This window comes from Hyperoodon ampullatus (assembly GCF_949752795.1).
Source record: "Hyperoodon ampullatus genome assembly, chromosome: 12".
NCBI classification, from domain to species: Eukaryota; Metazoa; Chordata; class Mammalia; order Artiodactyla; family Ziphiidae; genus Hyperoodon; species Hyperoodon ampullatus.
The window spans coordinates 8,430,994-8,453,048 of NC_136925.1; the positions used below are offsets into that span (position 1 = coordinate 8,430,994).

General features: G+C 41.3%; 1 protein-coding gene and 1 pseudogene across 2 annotated transcripts; both read right to left on the reverse strand.

Annotated features, from left to right (window-relative positions):
- Positions 1 to 1,320: 1,320 nt before the first annotated feature.
- On the reverse strand, positions 1,321 to 21,854 carry MTO1 (mitochondrial tRNA translation optimization 1; the record flags this gene model as incomplete). The annotated part of the gene is made up of 12 exons (XM_079716180.1): positions 1,321 to 1,482; positions 3,354 to 3,514; positions 6,682 to 6,800; positions 9,946 to 10,117; positions 10,199 to 10,403; positions 11,262 to 11,392; positions 11,608 to 11,798; positions 11,897 to 12,009; positions 14,367 to 14,656; positions 18,412 to 18,529; positions 18,610 to 18,809; positions 21,638 to 21,854. The coding sequence occupies 12 exons, from the start codon at positions 21,852 to 21,854 to the stop codon at positions 1,321 to 1,323; spliced, it is 2,079 nt and encodes a 692-aa protein (XP_079572306.1).
- LOC307061675 (cyclin-dependent kinase 2-associated protein 1-like) lies at positions 15,413 to 16,498 on the reverse strand (annotated as a pseudogene). The gene is made up of 2 exons: positions 16,142 to 16,498; positions 15,413 to 15,423 (listed from the first exon to the last, which is right to left on the reverse strand). The product of its transcript is annotated as a cyclin-dependent kinase 2-associated protein 1-like (transcript).
- Positions 21,855 to 22,055: the final 201 nt, after the last annotated feature.

Here is a 22,055-nt window from a genome sequence, read left to right on the forward strand (position 1 = left end):
GCTTGGCACTGGCTGCCAGTGTACGCTTTTCCTTGGTGGAACGCAAAGATGCCACCAAACGAGCTGACGAGCTCCAAGACCGAGTTAAGTCCACCGGTGTGCACCCAGCAAACTACTTTTTTGAGCGTGAAGTGCTATTTGGGCATTTTGCCAATTGGTTCTGACATGTGTCTGACACTGAGGACCGTTTGTGTTGGGAAGTGCACTTAGAGACAGCTAGCTTGATGAAATACTGTTTTCAGAATTCTGACCCTGAGAGAACAAAAATATGCCTAGGAGAAAGCTTGAAGGTAACTCTTATCATGTCCGTAAAATACAAAGCCCACTTTGCCTGAGACTTCAGCCTTGGGTTAATTAGAACTTCAAAAGATGTTTGGGTTTATTAAACACGTATCTTGTACCACATTAAAGAGAAATTATGCTATGAGATAGATGTTAACTTTTTAGAGGTTATGGAATATGTTCATAAGTTTGTCAGTCAGTAAATGCTGGTGTAACAGTTGAATTACTTGTTTCTTGGTTTTGTTAAGGCTTTTAAGGGTTAAAAATTGTAATATGTAATTAAAGCTACTAAAAATGATAAGGGAAGTATTTCACTGTGTAAAGCAAGTAGGATATGTGTCGTCGGCGAGGGAAGGTATAAAGAATGGAGTTTTTTTTTTTTTAATTTATTTTACTTATTTTTATTTTTGGCTGCATTTTGTCTTTGTTACTGTGCATGGGCTTTCTCTAGTTGCAGCGAGCGGGGACTACACTTGGTTGCGGTGCGTGGGTTTCTCATTGCGATGGCTTCTCTTGTTGCAGAGCACGGGCTCTAGGTGCACGGGCTTCAGTAGTTGTGGCACACGGGCTCAGTAGTTGTGGCTCACGGGCTCTAGAGCACAGGCTCAGTAGTTGTGGCGTATGGGCTTAGTTGCTCCGCGGCATGTGGTATCTTCCCAGACCAGGGCTTGAAACTGTGTCCCCTGCGTTGGCAGGCAGATTCTTAACCACTGTGCCACCAGGGAAGCCCAAGAATGGAGATATTTTTGTTGAGGAAAAATGATGATAATAATTGTGTCCTAGAGCTGTTTGTTTCTGGATGCTAGAGCTGTTTGTTTCTGGATGGGGAAGACTAAGGGACAAATCATATAAAAAGTGATAAAACGTTTGTGAAAAAGGAACTTTGAGAAAAGAATTTTGTACATTGTCAGGAGCGATTAAGATTAGATTGGATTTAATTAGGTAAATAAACTTTGTTACTAATAGTAAGCTAAAAAAATACATCTTATCTCCTATCTATACTCTTGTATTGATTAAAAGTCTTCTATGAATAGAAAGCTATAACTGTCTATCTTCAAGTTTGTCTGTATTACATAAATGTTGATCAGTTTTGGGCAATCTATCCATAGCTGCCTGTCTTTGCTGAGTGGTCTTCACAAATCTGAGCAGATTGATGATGGCAGCAGGTGTCACTCCAGGTATACGACTGGCAGCCCCAATCTAGGAATTAAAACCGCAAGAGAAACATAAATAAGCTATGTCAATTATAAGCAAATCTATTTTCCTCCTGGTAACAATCTGTATGTTACAGTTTATGAAATATTTTTAAAACTATTATCTTAATGTATCTTCAAAATAACTCAGAAAGTAGATAAAAGAAATGTGGTTATAATTAATATCTTCATTTTACAAACGGGAAACTGAGGCTCAGAGACATTAAAATGAGTTGTCCAAGATCATGTAACTAACAGATGTTAGAGTACCTAACCTTTTCTCTTCATTAAACTAATCTAATATCACTAGCAGTGTGTTGGGCAGCACCCTATAATTAATCTCAGTGATATTTCTGTGGTATATTTTTACAGTGAAATGTATGAATTATTCACTCCAAGTGGTATAAAGACGTCATCAGTTCAGGTCTGTTTTGCCACCAAATGAGTCTGTAGCAAACGTGTGTCAGAGCTTTTTGTATTTTAGAATTTTGGATAAGAGGTGAACTCCGATGACCAGTTCTATGCAATTCAATTTTCTGTGATAATGTAAATTTTCTATAACATTTGCACAGTAAAAATGCACTGTCCAATATGGTAGCCAATAGCCTATTGTGGCTACTGAGCACTTGAAATGTGGCTAGTATGACTGAAGAGTTGAATTTTTAATTTTAATTACTGTCAATGGTCACATTTGGCTAATGGCTATCATACTGTGCAGTGCAGCCCGTGAGTATCCACAGAAACATAACCCAGTATGAATAGGATACAGTTATAAAACTTAGAGCCGGGCTTCCCTGGTGGCGCAGTGGTTGAGAGTCCGCCTGCCAATGCAGGGAACACGGGTTCGTGCCCCGGTCTGGGAAGATCCCACATGCTGCGGAGCAGCTGGGCCCGTGAGCCATGGCCGCTGGGCCTGCGTGTCCGGAGCCTGTGCTCCGCAGCGGGAGAGGCCACAACAGTGAGAGGCCCGCGTATAGCAAAAAAAAAAAAAAAAAAAAAAAAAAAAAAAAAAAAAAAAAAAACTTAGAGCCTCTTTGCCCACTTTCCACAATGACTTTTACTAAGAACACCATGTTAAATTCATGAACACCATGAAATCACTCCTCCCTTTAAAAACCATTTTTTTCAAAAATTTTTGCAGACTATGGTTTTGTTAAGTGCCCCTTTATTTTTATGAACCATTACCAAAACCAAAACAAACACAACCCACTGCCCATTAAACTATGATACACCATCAATTTTTAAGATACAACCCAGTTTCAGAGGTGTTAAAATGTGTCTCAGAATCAATAAATACAGCCTACCAGTCTTTAAATATTTGTTATTACAAGTCCAATATTATATACTATAAAGTTTTTGCCAGATGTTTACAGCTGGGTGCACATGCACTCACGCAAATGCAAAACACACATAGACACACACACACACACACACACACACAAGCAGGAGCATGGGGTGGGGGGCCTCTTTGGCCCCCTTCTTCCTCCTAGTGGCTCCGAACACAACACTATGGAATCCCTAGGGCAGGGATCCAAGTAGTGATTTGAAAACTAGTGATATATATTCTGTTTTAACCTAAAGTAGTTTCTTTTAAGTCATGCATATATACAAGTTTGCACTGACAGTTTAACACAAGGTTGGGACTAGAGGATAATTATAATCAACCCAATTCTTGACTTCCAGTTACTTATTTAGACTAAGCTTTTTCATCTCATAAAAACATACTGACATCTGTCATACAAAGAGAATATGAAAATAAGAGGTTAAGCTGTTTATGATGAAATAAAAATTAGTTACGTGGTCACTGTAAATCCAGGTTTTAAAAATTAAAGCTCTGGCTCTTTATAAACCGTTCCTACCCACTGCCTGTTTTCTTACCGTCTGTGGGCGACTGAAATGTAGCTTCTCTCGAACTTCATGGGACAAAGGCACATCCCTGAGAGTCAAATAATCCAGGTCTTCTGGCAGCTGGAGAGCTTCATCTCGCTGAACTTCCTTTATTTCTTGTTGCTGATGGAACAACACTGATTCATATGTGGCTGGTGAACAAAATTAATGATGATATGCAGATTACATTAACAACTTACATTTTTAGTTTTTTACAATTTACAGAGAGCTTTTGCATACATGATCTCAGTACCATGAGACAGGTGGGGTAGGTGTTCCCTTTCACAGATGAGGGCATTGAGGCTAGAATAAAGAGAGGGAGTATCTTGCGTATTAACTACAACATTCTGTATGGTAGTTTATTCCATGTCCTTTTCATTTCAAAAATCTAGAAAATTAAAAGTAAAAAAAGAAATTGCTTTCCTTCTCAGTACAAATTTTGGTGGAACATTTCCTTCAATAGGCCGTAGGTTTGAATTTTAAGTCCTAAAGATGTTTCTCCAAGGGCTTCCCTGGTGGCACAGTGGTTAAGAATCCACCTGCCAATGCAGGGGACACGGGTTCGAGCCCTGGTCCGGGAAGATCCCACATGTCGTGGAGCAACTAAGCCAGTGAGCCACAACTACTGAGCCTGCGCTCTAGAGCCCGCGAGCCACAACTACTGAGCCCATGCACCTAGAGCCCGTGCTCCGCAACAAGAGAAGCCACCGCAATGAGAAGCCCACGCACCGCAACTAAGAGTAGCCCCCGCTCGCCACAACTAGAGAAGGCCCGCACGCAGCAACAAAGACCCAACACAGCCATAAATAAATAAATAAATAAATAAATTTTAAAAAAGATGTTTCTCCAAGAAGATGGTTTTCTAAATTATGTCCATATAAAGCTATAATTTTAAAAAGTAGATCTTCTTAGGTGATAACGTAATTTAAATAATTTAACTAAGGTGTTATTCAGAAGTTAGATCATTCAGCAATTATTTTGTAATTAAAGCATTCTGTTCTTAGAAAAATAAATCCAAAACCTGTTTTAAAACCTAAATTGAGGTGGTCATTCTGTCCTGTTTAAGAAAGCAAGTCTTCCCTAAAGGTTCTGGCAGTATCTGCTTCCATCACCTGACTGGCAGCCAGAAAATCTCAGCTCTGAGCCTGGCTCTGCCAGTAAACTACCCTCTAACTACGGACACATCATTATCCTTCTGGGCCTCAGCTGCTTTATCTAGAAATGTTAAGGGATGACTGGGAGGACTCACAATGGTCTTTATGACAACAAAGGATGGTTGTGAGGTGCACAGGCCTTACAGTCAGACATGCTAGGTTCAGATCCCAGTTCTGCCACTCACCAATTGGGTGATGCTGGGCAAGTTATCACTTACTTATCTGTACAATTAAGACATAATGCGAATAGCTATCCTTCACAGGACACATTTAAGTATCACATGAAATAATGCATGTGATTAATACAATATATAACGAATTAGTACAACAAATTGGAATGAAATTTTATGACTCATGAATAGACTCTTTGTAGGATCACAGAATATAAATGAAGAGGTAATGTATATGTTAAAGATATATTTAATCTTTCAAATATGTATACAGCAAAACGTGAGAGATAACTACAAAAAAGAATCTGAAACTAATTTCTGCCTCGCAGTTTCTTGAAGAAACTTGTCTAGTGGAGGATCCAGGCAGTGATTTGAAAACCACTGATATGTGTTATTTTTTAACTTAGTGTAGTTTCTTTTAAGCCATGGATATAAACTAGAGTCTTTATATATGCCAGAGTCTTTTAAGAACAAGGCAAAACAGTAGCTACTCCGTGGCTGAAGTCAGGGTTTCCTATAAACAAGTTAAAGATAATTATTCTGGATGATTTATTGGACAAAACAAAACTGCACACCAAGTTTAAAGTATAACAGCCAGATGCTAACAGCCTAAATGTTCAATAAAGTAATTTTTACTCAATAGAAAGGTCATGGCGTTGAGATAAAAGGTTAACAATATTTCTTACATGTTAGCAAATGACTAGGGTCTGGTCATTTGGAAGAATGATAGGTAGCACTTGGGTCATCCTATATATGCAGCCAAAGTAGAGCAAGGTGACAGACCTCTCTGGAACGGAAAGAAAATTATCACTGCTAGAAGGAATGCAGCATTCTTAGCACCTTCGCTGGTCCCCAAGGAGCTTAAAGTCCTTTCCTGTTTGAACAATCCATCATTATCCTGCTTTTCCTACGCTTCTCCCCCATCTCATTCTGTTCCCTGCCTTTTTCTCCACATAATTTTCCATGGGAGGAAAAAAAATCTATCACAATGCACAAGCTAATGTTATTTTCAGTATTTCTGTTTATCTTTGAAATTTTTTTAAATAAAGAAAAACTTTAAAAAAATTCAGTGCAACTCCAAAAGTCACATGTGACTTTGATGGTCAATATATTGATGAAGAGTATGAGAGCACACCAAATGTTATAATAATGTACAAGGGCAGACTGGATTTCTTTGCCTGATACAAGGTAAGTATTTGTTAATGGAAGAGTATTTCAATATATTGTCAAAGACAGCATTATTTTTCTCATTATTAGAACATTAAAATGGGGAAAATGTAGGGACTACCCTGGTGGTCCAGTGGGTAAGACATTGCACTCCCAATGCAGGGGTCCCGGGTTCGATCACTGGTCAGGGAACTAGATCCCGCATGCATGCCGCAACTTAGAGTTCGCATGCTCCAACTAAGGAATTCCACGGGCTGCAACTAAAGACCCTGCATGCCACAACTAAGACCTGGTGCAGCCAAAATAAGTGAATTAATAATAAATTAATTAACAAATATAAAAAAAATAATAAAGATTACTTTCTTACAACAGGCAAGTTTACAAGTCTGGAACACACCTTGATCATGTTTGCATTAGATCTTATAATTTAGCAGCAGGGTGGGGGAGGGAAAAAAAATCTAAAGAAAAAGGGGGGATGTAAAAAAAAGGGTTTTTTTTTTTGTTTGTTTGTTTTAAAGGAGAGCTGTACAGTAGCACTTCCCAAACATGAAATATACACACAAATCATGTAGGGATCTTGTTAAAAAGCAGGTGCTCACTCAGTGGGTCTGGGGTGGAGCCTGAGATTGTGCATCCCTAGCATGCTCCCACATGTTGCAATGCTATCTGGAACCCCACTCTGAGTGGTCAGAACCTAAGATGATGCTGGTCCTATGGTAATAATGGCTCCGCTTGACAGAGAGCTCTTCGTGGATCTGCCGTCCATTCACAATTTGCACGAAAGGGAAGGAGAACATACAGACATCCTAAGTAAAAAGTATTTTGTACCTTCTATCTTCAGTCTTCCGGCGAGCTTTCCACATCTGGTGTACTTCTTCAAGGGCTCTGGGACAGCCCTGGCCAACAACTCCATGTCAACTTCCTCATACTTCAGAACATCGAGAGCTCTACAAGTACACAAAAGTTCCATTAACACAGGGGTCCATATTATATCCAGCAGATTAAGAACAAGATTCCCTGAAAATAATACAAATCTCAGAATAAATAATATCAATATATTTCTAATTCTTCCCAAGTACAGTGAGCAAACGCAGCAGCAACTGCAACACAGTAGGACCTCAAGAAGGTTGGCATGTGATTCTCAACTCTTCCTTTATCATGAGGGATAAGTTGCTGGTAGCACTGCAATAATCTACTTGTCATCCCTTTCTTTCTTTTTTTTTTGCGGTACGCGGGCCTCTCACTGTTGTGGTCTCTCCCGCTGCGGAGCACAGGCTCCGGATGCACAGGCTCAGAGGCCATGGCTCACAGGCCCAGCCGCTCCGCGGCATGTGGGATCCTCCCGGACCGGGGCACGAACCCGCGTCCCCTGCATCGGCAGGCGGACTCTCAACCACTGCACCACCAGGGAAGCCCTGTCGTCCCTTTCTTGTAAGGATAGAATGTCCTCTGGTAACAAGGGTTTGATTGAACTCCGTAAGAATTTACATCTAAGTCACATTAAGCCCACGTCCTGTGAATGCGTTTGCACGTGTGCTCGGAACCAGCTGAAGATCTCCTGCTTGCTCTAAGACTGCAAAATATCCGCAGTTTCCTTCTCATTTTGTTTGGTTCTCACAAGGCCTCACTGATCTGTACAGTTTCCCTAAATTTACTTCCTTAATTTTATTTTTGTTTACTTCGATCTTTCCCTCTTTTAACAGATTGCTTTTTTGATCAACTCTGCCCACCCAAAACCAATTAAACCAATTAATTATCTAGGCAACAGAAAGTCAGCTCTGCCCATCCTGGGGTCCCAAGTTCTTCCAGGCCTCCCAGATGCCTTCTTTACAGCTCATCCTATCACCAGGGTCATGCATCACCACCCTCTACAGATGCCTGACTCATCTCTTCCTCAGACGGCCCAGGAAAGGCCAGACACCCTCTCTCCACAAGGAGCTGTCAACTTTGTTGTGCTCCACGAAATGAATTATGTCAACTAATTTCAGAGGCCTCATCAGATAAGCTAGAATGAAACCAAATAACCCTAAACTCCAAAAGAAAGGGGTTGTCCTTTGAGAAATTATAGAACATGCTGGAACACACCTTCCGCAGCTACCGTGGAATCTTGCAGGATAGTGACCTCAAAGAAAAGCCTGTGACCATTTAACTATTAAAAAGGTTTTAAATAATTTGTTTATAAGGCTTGGAGCTGTTTGTAGGCCCAAACTTCAAGACCAGCTTTGAACGAAGCCTAAGCCTCAGAGTGCAGAGTTCTGGCACAGAAGGACAAGCTCGCACACTTCCACAGAACACGAGACAGTTTCTGTGCTACCTGGCAGGTTAGCGCGTTTCCCTGTAATCATGACAGGAGATGTGTGTGCACCTGTGGATCTCTTCTGTCAAACTGTCAGCTCGAAGTCCAGCTCAACTTCTCAGGGCCGGCACAAAGCCCACCACGTGTGCCGCAGATGCAACACATGTCCTTTGCCCAAGTTTCTATCTTTTTAGCTTTACATATCTAGGAACTGATAAAGTGGGTTCTTTTAGGGAGGCTGAACTCTAGACTATAAATATTCTGATGAAATCAACATGAGGCCCCGTCACTGTCACCGCTTCCTTCTGAAATGAAAGACACCTGAATAAACAAGGAAAGCATTTGGCCAAATTACTGTTTTAAAAAAAAATCACCTTAACAAAATGGCTACTCATGGGATTAGTCAGGTAAAAACATAAAACTGACAGCCTCCTTTTTCATATTTTTATTCATCAGTTCGCATTTTAAACTGTGTTGAAAACAGTCACTTCCCATGCTCTCACCAAGACCTCAATCCACATTAGTCACACTGAATGCAAATTCTAATTATACAAAATTTGAAATAGTGCAATATTTGATCTAAACAAAGCATAATGTTATAAATTCTTTTGCAAAGTTTGAAATAACGTGAACCCTCTTAAATTTACCAAACAAAAAGCTGGACAACTGAGCGAATTATAAAACTATGTTTATACTACTACCATCTCCCAGTACCACTTAGCTGGTAAACAAATACATCCAGCACCCTTATTTGTGAACCAGGCTGTCTTTCCTGTGAGTGAGATCCCCCGGTTTGGGTGACTACTATGCAGGTTATTTATTACTTACTGTTACTATAACTAAAAACCTGCTTACTATCCTCTAACCATAGTGCCAGTGCTTTGGGAAATTCCTGTGAAAATGAAAATTTGGGAACAGAAATCGTAAACAATAAAACACTGTGATGACATGAAAGCCAAACAAAGACATGCTATGTCTGGCTGTTAGTTAAGGGGAGAGCACTTGGAAAGATTAGAGATAATAAAAAGTGGCATTAAAATGGGTATACCTTTAAGTCCACAGAATCCCTCACAAGGAAAACAGGGGTTGGAAATCAAGGAAAACTATAAAGGAAAAACATACTGGAGACACAGTTGCAAGATCAAGCCAGCATGTGTGCTTCTAAGATACAATGATTGTAGATTTATGCCTTCTGAGCACCCTGCACCCCCAATTAGCTTACATTTTTTTAAATGGGAAAAAGCAGTGGTGAAAGATGCAGATTTTGAATTATGCAAGGTTTTCAGGAACATACCTCTGAGGCAAAAAAGCTCTATATTAATGCCCTTTAGACTTAAGAGTCCATATAACCAGAATGGTAAAAACAAGGACAAAAAGAACCCTAAAATGTAGCAAGGGACTCTTCAAGTAAGTCCAAAGAATTTATAACACTATGCTTAGTCGAAGTTTCCCTGCTATACCTCACAGGCAAGATGAGACCACTCCAGTTGCTCCCTGCCTAAAAAAGAAAGCAGATTACTCTATTTCTTGGTTTGTACCCCCTAAATCTTAGGCAAGCCAGAAGAACTCAATGGGAGCCACAGAGAAATTAAATAAAAAATGAAAATAACTTAGAATCGTATATATTGTCATTAGTGAATAAAGAGATAAGTTACATCTAAAGGATTCTGAAAAGAAGCAAATGTACTAGCTGCATTCATTTAAAATGTGCAGGTAGGGAATTTATAGGTAATATCTCTCTGAAATGATTTCATTTTTCTTTAAAAGTAAGAAAGGTCTACATTAAAAATGCATACCTGAGAGGTAGACTTTTACCAATACTTATAGAAGCCTCTGGGATTAAGTTTTTCCATTTAGAACTTGGAAACTCAATGGATTTTAGCACAGAAATGCCTTCTTCTAAAGAAGACTTCATCCAAGTAGCCCTTTCATATCGTTGTTGGGACACACAACCAGCTTCCTTGTACCCTAGAAGGGGGAGGGAGAGACTATAATGAAAGAGGTCTTAAAGGAGAGGAAATCTGGTTGCAAGACTCAGTGAAGAGTTACCTCGGAACGTGAGCCTGCTGTCGGCGTTGTCAGGACGCAGTGACAAGCGGAACTCAGCTCGGCTGGTAAACATGCGGTATGGTTCGTTGGTACCCAGCATGGTGAGGTCATCGATCAAGACTCCTATGTAGCCTTCTGTTCGACTAATGACAAAAGGAGGCTTGTGTCTGACCCGAAGACTTGCATTGATTCCAGCTATCACACCCTACAAGAGGACTGAAATGTTTAAAAGGCCATTATGAACTGAACAAAGAGCTATCCTATTCAGATACTACCTGGAAAAAACGGCTCAGGGAGTGAGAAAGCAGGCCCTGCCCAGCAGGGATAGAACAAAGACAGAAAATGTGGTCCATATTCAGAAACAGAATACGGGTAATGTACCAGTTTAGAATGCTATGATTCACTGTTTTCAAAAATATCTAATATTACTAATAAACCTAGGTGGGCTAATCTTTTTTTTAAAAAAATTCACTTGTAAGGGGCTTCCCTGGTGGCGCAGTGGTTTAGAGTCCGCCTGCTAATGCAGGGGACACGGGTTCGTGCCCCGGTCCGGGAAGATCCCACGTGCCGTGGAGCGGCTGGGCCCATGAGCCATGGCCGCTGAGCCTGCGCGTCTGGAGCCTGTGCTCCACAACGGGAGAGGCCACAACAGTGTGAGGCCCGCGTACCGCAAAAAAAAAAAAAAAATCCACTTGTAAGACTTTTTTAGCCTTTTCCTACTTACAACTAACAATAACATAAGTTTCTGCTTATAAAGGAATAATAATAGGGTAATTTTCAATAAAGTTAGTTTAAAAGAACTAAATTTTCTTTTTTTTTAAATTTCAGAAGCAATATAATAAATCTAATCGAAATATGCTATTGGATCTAGGAGCTCAGAAAAGAGTAATAAAGGCACAGTGGTTTTAAAATCCTGTTGTATACTCTGAAACAGAATAATAAGTCTTCTACTGTAGTTATGAGCTGTATCTAAGCTCTATATAGCTATCCTAACAGACATCAAGAGGAGGAACACCAGTTAAATAGTCCTTTTCTGTTCAGTAACATCTGAACGACCTCTTACTTGAGCTGCAGCTTCCTCATAACCAGTCGTGCCATTTATCTGTCCAGCAAAGAAGAGCCGCTGCACCAAATGAGTCTCGAGAGAAGGAGTGATCTGACGGGGGTCCAAGTAATCATACTGAACACCATAGCCTGGCCAAAGGATAAATGGTAAAAAAGTAATAAAAACAGTGCTGGATTTGCCTCAAGGTAGAGATGCAAAGATTATCATGAAACGCCCTTTAAAAACGAAGACAATTTTAAACGCACAGATGTTGGGCTTTGTGTCCTGAGGCTCTAAGCAATCTCCTCACCATCTGCTGAGCAATGCTGAGCTCAGACTGAAGAGCAGCTGGCATTCTCTTTACCTGGCTGAATCATCTTAGCTTTCTCGAAGCCTCTGATGCATGTGATCATTTTCTCTTGTAATTCAGCTGGCAGTGTCACAGATAACCCTTGTGGGTAGATGAGGTCAGAATCCATTCCTTCAGGTTCCAACCAAACCTGATGTCGACGGTTTGGAAAACGCAAAACCTTTGCTTCAATGGAGGGACAGTATCTAGAAAAGGACGTTGACATTTAAAAATTTAATGAAACAAACAAAAGAGGGTTGACATTGTTCCTTACAGTAACTGAGCACTGATATTTTGTCCTTACCGGGGTCCTCTTGTAGTTTCCTTAACGTGACAGTTAAGGTGAAGGTTCTCAAGGACAATCTCATCCACTTGAGGGTTGGTGTGAGTCAAGTAACATGGCAGCTGATCTTCTGGCTAAAACACAGGAACTAGTTACAACGTTGTTTTGCTTCTCTATTAGTTTGCCTCTCATTCAAATAAATGCCACACATGATATGCACTTACTTTTATAGACATTAAATGTATGCATAATGCCAAATGCTAATGGTGAAGTATGCTTGTTAAAAACAACCCAAAAGATGAAGTTAAATTTACACAAGCCTCCAGATCAACAGTTTACAGGAAATACAGAGGATGCAGGAACATGTTTAAGGCACCAGAGGGTTGAAATCAGACAAATCTAGAATGTAGGAAACTTCAGAAAAGAAATGACTCGGTTTCTTCCACATATAAATGTAAAAAAAAAAAAAAAAAAAAGAGGGAAACTATTATAAGACATATTATCCAAAGTCATGTATGGACCTCATTTGGTTCTTGGTTCAAATAAAACAACTGTAAAAAAACATTTTAAATAAACATTTAAAAACAACTATAAAAACTAGGGAAAATTGAGCACTGAATATCAGATGATGTTAAGAAATTATGTTTTGCTATGTGTGAATAATAGTACTGTGTCGATTTTTACAAAGTCCTTATTTGTTAAAGACATGTACCAAAGTGTATCTCAGTGAAATGATGTGATGTCTGGGATTGTTGCTTTAAAACTAAGCAAGAACAAAGTTTTGAGGAAAGTGAACCAGGAATGTCAAAACAGGAAATTCCTCAGTAGTCCAGTGCTTAGGACTCCACGCTGCCACTGCAGAAGGCACGGGTTCAATCCCCGGTCAGGGAACTGAGATCCCACAAGCTGTGTGGCATGGCCAAAAATAAAAAATAAAACTAAAAAACAAAAAGTTTAAAAATATACACACTAGGAAACTATCATCATGATTTACATTTTACCAAAGTGAAAATACAAAAGTCACTTGCTCAAAATAACAACACTTGGAGCCACTCATCAGGGTAACACTCACCAGAAACTAGGACCATCAAATATTAGCCCTTAATTCTAAACACATAATATAGTTTTTTGTTTTTTAAATTCAAAGGATAGGTAGAAGTAGCCTGTATCTTCAAATGTATCAGTGCCGGGCTTCCTTGGCAGCGCAGTGGTTAAGAATCCGCCTGCCAGTGCAGGGGACATGGGTTCGAGCCCTGTTCGGGAAGAACCCACATGCCGCGGAGCAACTAAGTCCGTGCGCCACTACTGAACCTGCGCTCTAGAGTCCATGGGCCACAACTACTGAAGCCCGCGAGCCACAACTGCTGAAGCCCACGCGCCTAGAGCCCGTGCTCCACAAGAGAAGCTACTGCAATGTGAAGCCCGCGCACTGCAACGAAGAGTAGCCCTTGCTCGCTGCAACTAAAGAAAACCTGTGTGCAGCAACGAAGACCCAACGCAGGTAAAAATAAATGAATAAATAAATTTATTTTAAAAAAAAGAGACTAAGGAACTGTTCCAGATTAAAGGGAAATGACAATTAAATGCAATATGTGATCCTAGATTGGAAAAAAAAAATGTTGGGACAAAAAAAGTATTGGGACAATCAGCAAAATCTATGGATTTTGTATTAGATAACAGCACTGTGTCAATGTTAAATTCCCCAAATTTCATCACTGCATTGAGGTTATAAAAGAGGATGACTTTGTGCTTAGTTGAGATGCAGACTGAAGTATTTCGAGGTAAAGGGTCATAATCTCTGTAACTTTTAAATGTTTCTGGAAAAGAAAAAAGAATAAAAATAAATGTGGGGGGCTCCCCTCATGGCGCAGCGGTTAAGAATCCGCCTGCCAGTGCAGGGGACAGGGGTTTGAGCCCTGGTCCAGGAAGATCCCACATGCCGCGGAGCAACTCAGCCCGGGCGCCACAACTACTGAGCTCACGCACCCTAGAGCCCGTGCTCTGCAACGAGAAGCCACGGCAATGAGAAGCCCGCGCACCTCAACAAAGAGTAGCCCCCGCTCGCCGCAACTAGAGAAAGCCTGTGCACAGCAACAAAGACCCAATGCAACCAAAAATAAATAAATTTAAAATAAATAAATGTGTATATTATTGTTTTATACATTAAATATATACATGTATCTATGTCTCTATATATGGAGAGGGCAAAATATTAACAATGGGTGAATTTCAATGGCTTATAGGAGTTTCACAATCTTACAACTTTTCTGAAACTACTTCAAAAAGTTTAAATAGGCAAAGTTATCAAAGTAATGAAATTTAAGAATTTATGGGGAAATACCCAAGTAGCCAAATCAGCTAATCCTTTTAAAGATCCTTTTTTTGCACACTAATAGTGATGAAAAGTGAATTGCTACCAAAAAAAAAAAAAGAAAAAAAAGGGCTAGTCTATATCCTCTGTTTAAAGCCAGATTTTCATAAATTATCTCACCTTGATCCACACTGTCTCATTGATAAAGCTGAACGGTATGGATGGATTATCTGGTGTCTGCTTGTTTAGAATGCTGAAATTAATGGATTCTTTGGCGATCCGGGGCGGAGTCCCAGTCTTCAATCTTCCCACCACAAACCCCAACTTCTCCAGAGTCTGAGCCAACCCTATGGAAGGCTGATCCCCTAAACGTCCTGCTGGATGCATCTCCAATCCAATTACAATCATGCCTCTCAGAAACGTCCCAGTAGTTAGAACCACACTCTCCGCATACACTGTACTTCCATCCACTAAAGGATAGGAAACAAAATAAAACTCAGGTTCTAATTGTTACCATGCATCAAATTGGAACGTGACTATTTTGCAGTAAAACTACAGAAAAATTTTGTCTTTAGAAACTTGAAAAAGATTTTAAATCAGTAAGAAGCCTATATGTTATCAATCTCAAGAATCCGAGAAAGCTGGGATGGAAAGCATAATGTATTCTCACCAATACATATGTTCCTAAAATCTTGTCAGCACTGAATAGTCTCAGGTAATTTTTCTTTTTTTACAAGCTGTTAATGAAAATAAGCCTTATTACATCGAGTAATAAATAAAAAGATGCAAACAGTTCCATTTTCTTCCAGATGTTTGGATCAACTTACAGGAAAGGCAGAACTGAAATCTACATACAGTCTCAGGAAAAATTTTGGGATCCTTGTTAGGCTTGGTTTTGGAGGTTGCTCTTTCTTCTGTATTCATAACTTGTGCTTTTTTTTTTTTTTTTTGCGGTACGCAGGCCTCTCACTGTTGTGGCCTCTCCCGCTGCGGAGCACAGGCTCCGGACGCGCAGGCTCAGCAGCCATGGCTCACGGGCCCAGCCGCTCCACGGCACGTGGGATCTTCCCGGACTGGGGCACGAACCCGTGTCCCCTGCATCGGCAGGCGAACTCTCAACCACTGCACCACCAGGGAAGCCCTCAGGTTCAGTCTTTTGACAAGACCATTTAGGTGGTTCTGGGTTCTAAAATTGGGTTTTAAAATTGACTTCAAAGCACTAATAGTCATGCAAATGCTTAAGCAAAAAAGAAATTACATTAAGCAGAATCTATAGTGTATGGGAAACAAGGGGACCAGCTACTAGTTAAGCATGCTGTCAAGTCCGCACTACAAAAAAAACCCCTTCAGCTTGTATCAGCTTACGAAAAGGACCAGAGAACAATGCGGGTAACATAAATATATTCAAGAGGAGAGCGAGACACCGGGATCTTGGAGGCAAACTAGTTTGCTGTAAGATAGGTAATTTTAACGTGCCTCTTTTGAATCAATGCTTTAAAAAACAACAACAACAAACACCTGGGTAGTTCCTCACTATTTACAATGTAACTCCCCATTGGGCTTCCCTGGTGGCGCAGTGGTTGAGAGTCCGCCTGCCGATGCAGGGGACACGGGTTCGTGCCCCGGTCCGGGAGGATCCCATGTGCCGCGGAGCGGCTGGGCCCGTGAGCCACGGCCGCTGAGCCTGCGCGGCCGGAGCCTGTGCTCCGCAACGGGAGAGGCCACAGCAGTGAGAGGCCCGCGTACCGCAAAAAAAAACAAAAACAAAAACTCCCCATCAACTACAAAATCTTTCCTCAATCTTACAGGCTGTAGATTCGGAGCCTGGTGAACCACGGGAGGGGCGGGGGGAGGAGAAACAAAACTGTTACCATTTTGAAAACAAAGTTTCATCCTAACAGGGGAGATGAACTGTAACTTCTGTCGGAAGAAGAGAGAAAACCTTCCAGGCTCACGAGGCAGCCAGGACCCGGCCTTCCGTCCCGTTTCAGCCAAGCACTCCCGCACCAAGCCTCGTGCGTGGATGATGCCGCGTTTCAGGCTCTCCATCGCGCTCCTGCTGCCCGTGGAGGGGGGGGTCTGACCTCTCTCCCCAGCTCTTCGATGATGGCCAGCAGCTCCGCGTATTTGCTCTGGGGCACCTGGCTCTTCCCAGGTTCCTGGGCGTAGCCCAGAGATGGCGGCCCATAGTCACTCAGCAGCTGGCGGTACTGGGAAGACGTCGCCATACTGGTGGAGGGCGGGTGGACGCTCCCAGAGGCGTTGAGGGAGGCGGCAGGCATGTGCGCCGTCAAGTTCGGGCTGTGAGACATGCCCCCCGAGCGGCGCGGCGCGGCCGGCCCCAGCGTCCGCACACTTTTTGTTGTTCTCAGTTAATTTTTTTAATTAATTAATTTTAGACTTCTGGTTAAATATGACAGAGCACCTCACATGATTTCTTCTCCCTCTTGAAACTCCAAGAAAATGAAATAAAGGGGCAAAAAAGATATAAAACCACAGGACAAGTAATGGGAGAGAACTTGTCAAAAGATGAGAAATTTCAAAATATTTTCAGAAGATAGAAAGTGGTTGCAGTGGGGAGGGAGTCTGGGATTAACATATTCACACAACATATAAACTAGATAATCAACAAGGACCTACTGTATAGCACATGGAACTCTACTCAATATTCTGTAATAACCTACAGGGGAAAAGAGTCTGAAAAAGAATGGATATATATATATGTGTAACTGAATCACTTTGCTGTACCCCTAAAACTAACACAATATTGTAAATCAACTATACTCCAATATAAAATTAAATTTTAAAAAAGTGGTTGGAAGAGTGATAACTGATTTAGCAGAGGGGAGAAGGCCTTAACTCAAGAACCTGAAGAGAACATACTGATGACAATGAAGCAACTTGCCGTGCAAAGGCTCAGAAACTGGAGGATTGAATATAAGAAATGTAGGAATGAAGCTAGGGGGCTGAAAATGAGAGAAAGAGTTGAAATCTGCATATAAAGGTTTGCCTGCAGACAGATCTACCTTCCACTAATCAAACAATATCATCATCAAATCTGGAGGGGAAAGGAGGGAGGGGAGAGAAAGGGAAATGAAAATAAAACTAGTAAGTGTTCAACATGGGGAAGTCAGTCAACACTGACAGAAGAAAGGGAAGGTTAAGTATATTATACAAAATCATAGTTACTAAGGTAATCACAGAACAAAAACATGAACTTTTAAGAAACATAGCTCCCTAAAGCAAAGAAAACCAAACACAGATTAAGTGGTTGAAAAAAAAAAAAGTACAGAATAGTGTGTGCAACATGCTACTGCTATGTGTGTCGGGGGGAAATATAAACACACACACAGAAAGACCACACCAGAGATGAGTAATGCTCCCGAGGAAGGAAACTGGCTGCCTGGGGCACAAGATGAGAGTCCACCTTTTCATTCTACCTTCTTTCATCTCCTTTAAACCGTTTACCGTTATATGTATTCCCCATTCAAAAAAAACTAATAAATGTGTAATAAAAATTAATTTTAAAATAGGGAAAATAAGTTAATCTCTGTATTTTAAATGACTGAGATTCTTCAGCACAGGTCCTCCTACCATTTTGTTCCTAGAATGCTAGCAGGCGCCAACAGTCCAGTCCCCTGGCAGAAGATCGATTCTTCGCCTGAGGACTAAGAGACATAGATGTTTGGGAGTTCCCAACAAAAAGGCCAGTTCAATCCCTAATCACCAGACTATAGAGTTGCCCAAGCAATAAAATGAACTGTGCACACACAAATCTTCCAATCAATGTTTAAGTGGTTAAGTCTGTAGAGGGAGATAATAGAGATAAATTGTTTTTCCATACAAATTTAAATTCTACTTGATTTTTGTAAAAATTACATGCATGTGTTATTTCAATTTAAAAATTAATACGAAACTCAAATAAAAAACATATATAATAATCCTGTAAAATATAAACTATAAATATTTAAAGTCAGAAATAAGAAATACCAGGAGGCAAATACACAATTATGCAGGCTATAGAGTCCCAAAATAAGATGGTACAGAATGTGAGCTTCGTTGTCAAAATGAAAGGAGAAGTATGATTTTTTATACAGTTTTCCTCATGTATGAACAGAAAACACAACAATTTCCTAGAATAAGCAAAACATCTCCATACTCTGCTCAAAATAAATTTCTCACATGGAGTTTGATACTATTAGTATCATCTATAAGCAGTACACACCCAAAACAACACCACTGACGCGGTATTTCCCAGTGTGCTCAGGCTCTGGTTCTGTAAGAATGAGGTCTTCTACAGCTCCCTCCTGCACAGTAAGCAGCGGTGTATTCAGAATTTCTTTCTGTCAAAATAGAACGCAAGCTGAAACATAACAGTTAAACAATCACTACAATCTTTCCTGTTTTCATGCCCTGTTCTTACCTGCATGTTCTGTTTATAAAGTTTCCTATCAATCTGAGCTCTCAGACCCCAAACAGCTGGTCCCTTGCGCCGGTTTAATACTTTGTAATGTACACCAGACTGGTCACAGATTCGAGAACACAGGCCATCCAAGGCATCAACTTCTCTCATTAAATGCCCCTTTCCAATGCCACCAAAGGAAGGATTACAGGACATCTGACCTAAAGAGAACAGACAGAAACAAAATAAAAATATGAGCATCTTGCATATAGTGAGTCTTGATAAAATAAAAGAACTTGAAGCAAACACTAAAAATGCTCGAGTTCCAACAGGATGCAAGAGTTATTCAGGGCGGGACTTCCTGGTGGCACAGTGGTTAAGAATCCCCCTGCGTTCGAGCCCTGGTCCGGGAAGATCCCACATGCCGTGGAGCAACTAAGTCCGTGCGCCACAACTACTGAGCCTGCGCTCTAGAGCCCGTGCTCTGCAACAAGAGAAGCCACCGCAATGAGAAGCCCGCGCACCGCAACGAAGAGTAGCCCCCGCTCTCTGCAACTGGAGAAAGCCTGCGCGCAGCAACAAAGACCCAATGCAGCCAAAAATAAATAAATAAATAAATAAAATATAAAAAAGAGAAAAAGTTATGCAGGGCATCCTGGAAGACAAACCATTGCTGGAAGTTTCTTTTGAATCTTTCCCTTGTACACATTCATTACATTGCCTTTTCCTCTTCCTGTTCAATGTGACCTTGAAATTCTTACCTCATGAAACCTTCCTAAATCAAGCATAATTTTAAGAAGTTCCTTTGCACTGGTTCAGTTATAATCAAGTGTGTCTTCCATAAATGCCATCTGCTGTTTTCTTTATGCTTATTTTGCATAAATAAATTATAAGCCCCCTGAAAGCAGAATTCACATTTTATACCTTCTCTTTAAATCCCCCAAGTCCTACGGGAGGTACAGAGTGGGAAAGCTATGTCAACAATCTGCTGATCCGCTGTGGCCACCAACAAGCCGTCCAAAAGTTTTCATGGTCTCCAGAGGGAGGCTGAATCGTGCTGTGATTAGGAGCATGGGTTAGGAGTGAGCAAGAGATCTGGCTCAGTTCCTAGATTTACCAGTTATAAGCTCCATGTGATCTCGGCAAGTTATCTAATATTCTATACCTCAGCATCCCTGCTCTAAAAACAGGGATGACAGCTGCAGTAGATTATTTCCCTCCTTCCTTTGACACAGAATCACTATTTACTTAGGTAAACACTATTCCCTATGAGGCTCTGTTTGGGGAGTACGACCTAAATTCAGTTGAGGGGTAAAGCTTTATTGATCTAAAGTAATCATGGTAACCCTACCTGCCAGTGTCCGATTTAGCGTCACAAGACTTTGCTCTTTTGTCATGAATGTCAAAAAATAGTTTGTCGAAAAGCATTATTTTCCAGGTTAGTATAAAATAAAAGATTTTCTGACTCTGACTTCATTATTTGCAGATGATATGACTGAACTGAAAGAGGACAATTCCTGCATTCTGTATTCTTACGGAAGTTCAACTTTCTCAGCCAAAGCTATCTTTCTGAGGACAAGCAGAAATACTTGATACTCTACTACATCAAATTACCTTAAAAAAATGAGATTTTGATTTTAAGATAGAATTGTCATTTACTAAGCTCATCTATTACTATAAGAGCTATTAAAATATCTCCGAAATCTATTTATTTAAAAAGAAACTTTAGGTCATATTGTATTGGTATAAATACAATGGGTATTTTTATAGGATATTAATGACTACTTAATGAATATGGGTTTTGATGGGAATTCCTTTATCCTTGACAGAACTACATTACTTATACTATTTAATGATCATCTTAGTTCAATACTTTTTTGTTCATTAGATTTTTTAAATTGTCTTTCCTGGTTTTTACTCGGGTAATCATATAGCCTCGCTCCAAAAGAATCGCCGTTAACAGTGCATATTTCTCCACAGTTATGAGCTGAATGGTTGTTTTAAAAAGTATTTCAGTACACAAAGCACAGTTAACATTTCAGTTACTATTCACTCTTAAGCAAAATGCAAGAGGAAAGACATAGGCATGCATAATTTACAGGATAATGTCCTAGCTAGTATCTAAGATGATGCTAGAGAGGAGTCTTGTTTAAATTATGGCCGTCCAACCACAGCCTGTAAGTGCAAAAAAGCACTGTCGGGTCGTCCTAAGCACAAAACTGGGGAATAAACATTCAGTAGGAATACAGAATGCAATAAAAAAGTACCCTCGTTCTTCAAAAGGGCTTCACAAACTCTCGAGAAAAACACAATGGTCATTTAATAAACGAGTACTAATAATGTTAATTCACTTTAAAAAATAAATTTATTTATATATTTTTATTTTTGGCTGCGTTGGGTCTTGGTTGCTGCGCATGGATGGGCTTTCTCTAGTTGCGGTGCACGGGTTTCTCATTGCGGTGGCTTCTCTTGTTGCGGAGCACGGGCTCTAGGCGCGGGGGCTTCAGTAGTTGTGGCTCACGGGCTCCAGAGCGCTGGCTCAGTGGCACTCGGACTCAGTAGTTGTGGCGCACGGGCTTAGTTGCTCCGCGGCATGTGGGATCTTCCCAGACCAGGGATCCAACAGTGTCCCCTGCGTTGGCAGGCAGATTTTTAACCACTGCGCCACCAGGGAAGTCCTACTTCACTCTTTAACCAAAGCAACAAGCTAGTAAGGGCAAATGGCAACAATGAAATAAGGTATCAGCCAGTATTCCTACAGTTTGCCCTTTTCTCAAGGCACCCCCTCTCCCCAGCCCCCCGCACCCTCCCCACTAATTACTTTTCAGCAGCAGCACAATCCACGGTCCACAGAATAGCCCCTAGTCTTAGAGCTCTGGCCCGGGCCCGCTTGATCTGCGAAACACAAATCAGGCTAAAACCACAGTCGGCAGGATTCTCACCAGCCTTAAGGCAGGGAAAAGGTTGCCCACATCCCAGGCACTGGGAGGGGGAGGAGGAGGGCACTGGCTGCTTGCGTCCCAGGCAAGCCCCACACCGCGCTACTCACCGATGGTGTCCACTCGATGCGTGAGCAGCAGAGTCCGGGAGCCGCACCGAGCGGCGGCGGCAGCGGCCTCGGTCCCCGCATGTCCTCCGCCGATGACTACCACGTCGAAGTGCGGAGTCCAGGGCGCCGCGCTGTCACCGCTGAACCGGGAAGACGGATGGTGCTGTTTGGTGAGTGAAGCCACGACCCAGCGACCACAGCTTCGGAAGGAGAACATGGTTGGAGAAAGGCCGAGTCTTTAACTCGGAGCCTGACACAAGCGAGGGGCAAACATTTTGGAGAAGAGAGTCTTCAGGGAGCAGCCATCTTGTTCTGATGTCACAGCGTAGCACGTCTACGTCCAGCGTCGCCGCTGATTGGCAGTTTGGCGAAACTTTACTGATGAAACAAGACCCGGCAGCTGTGCAGGTGGCCAGCG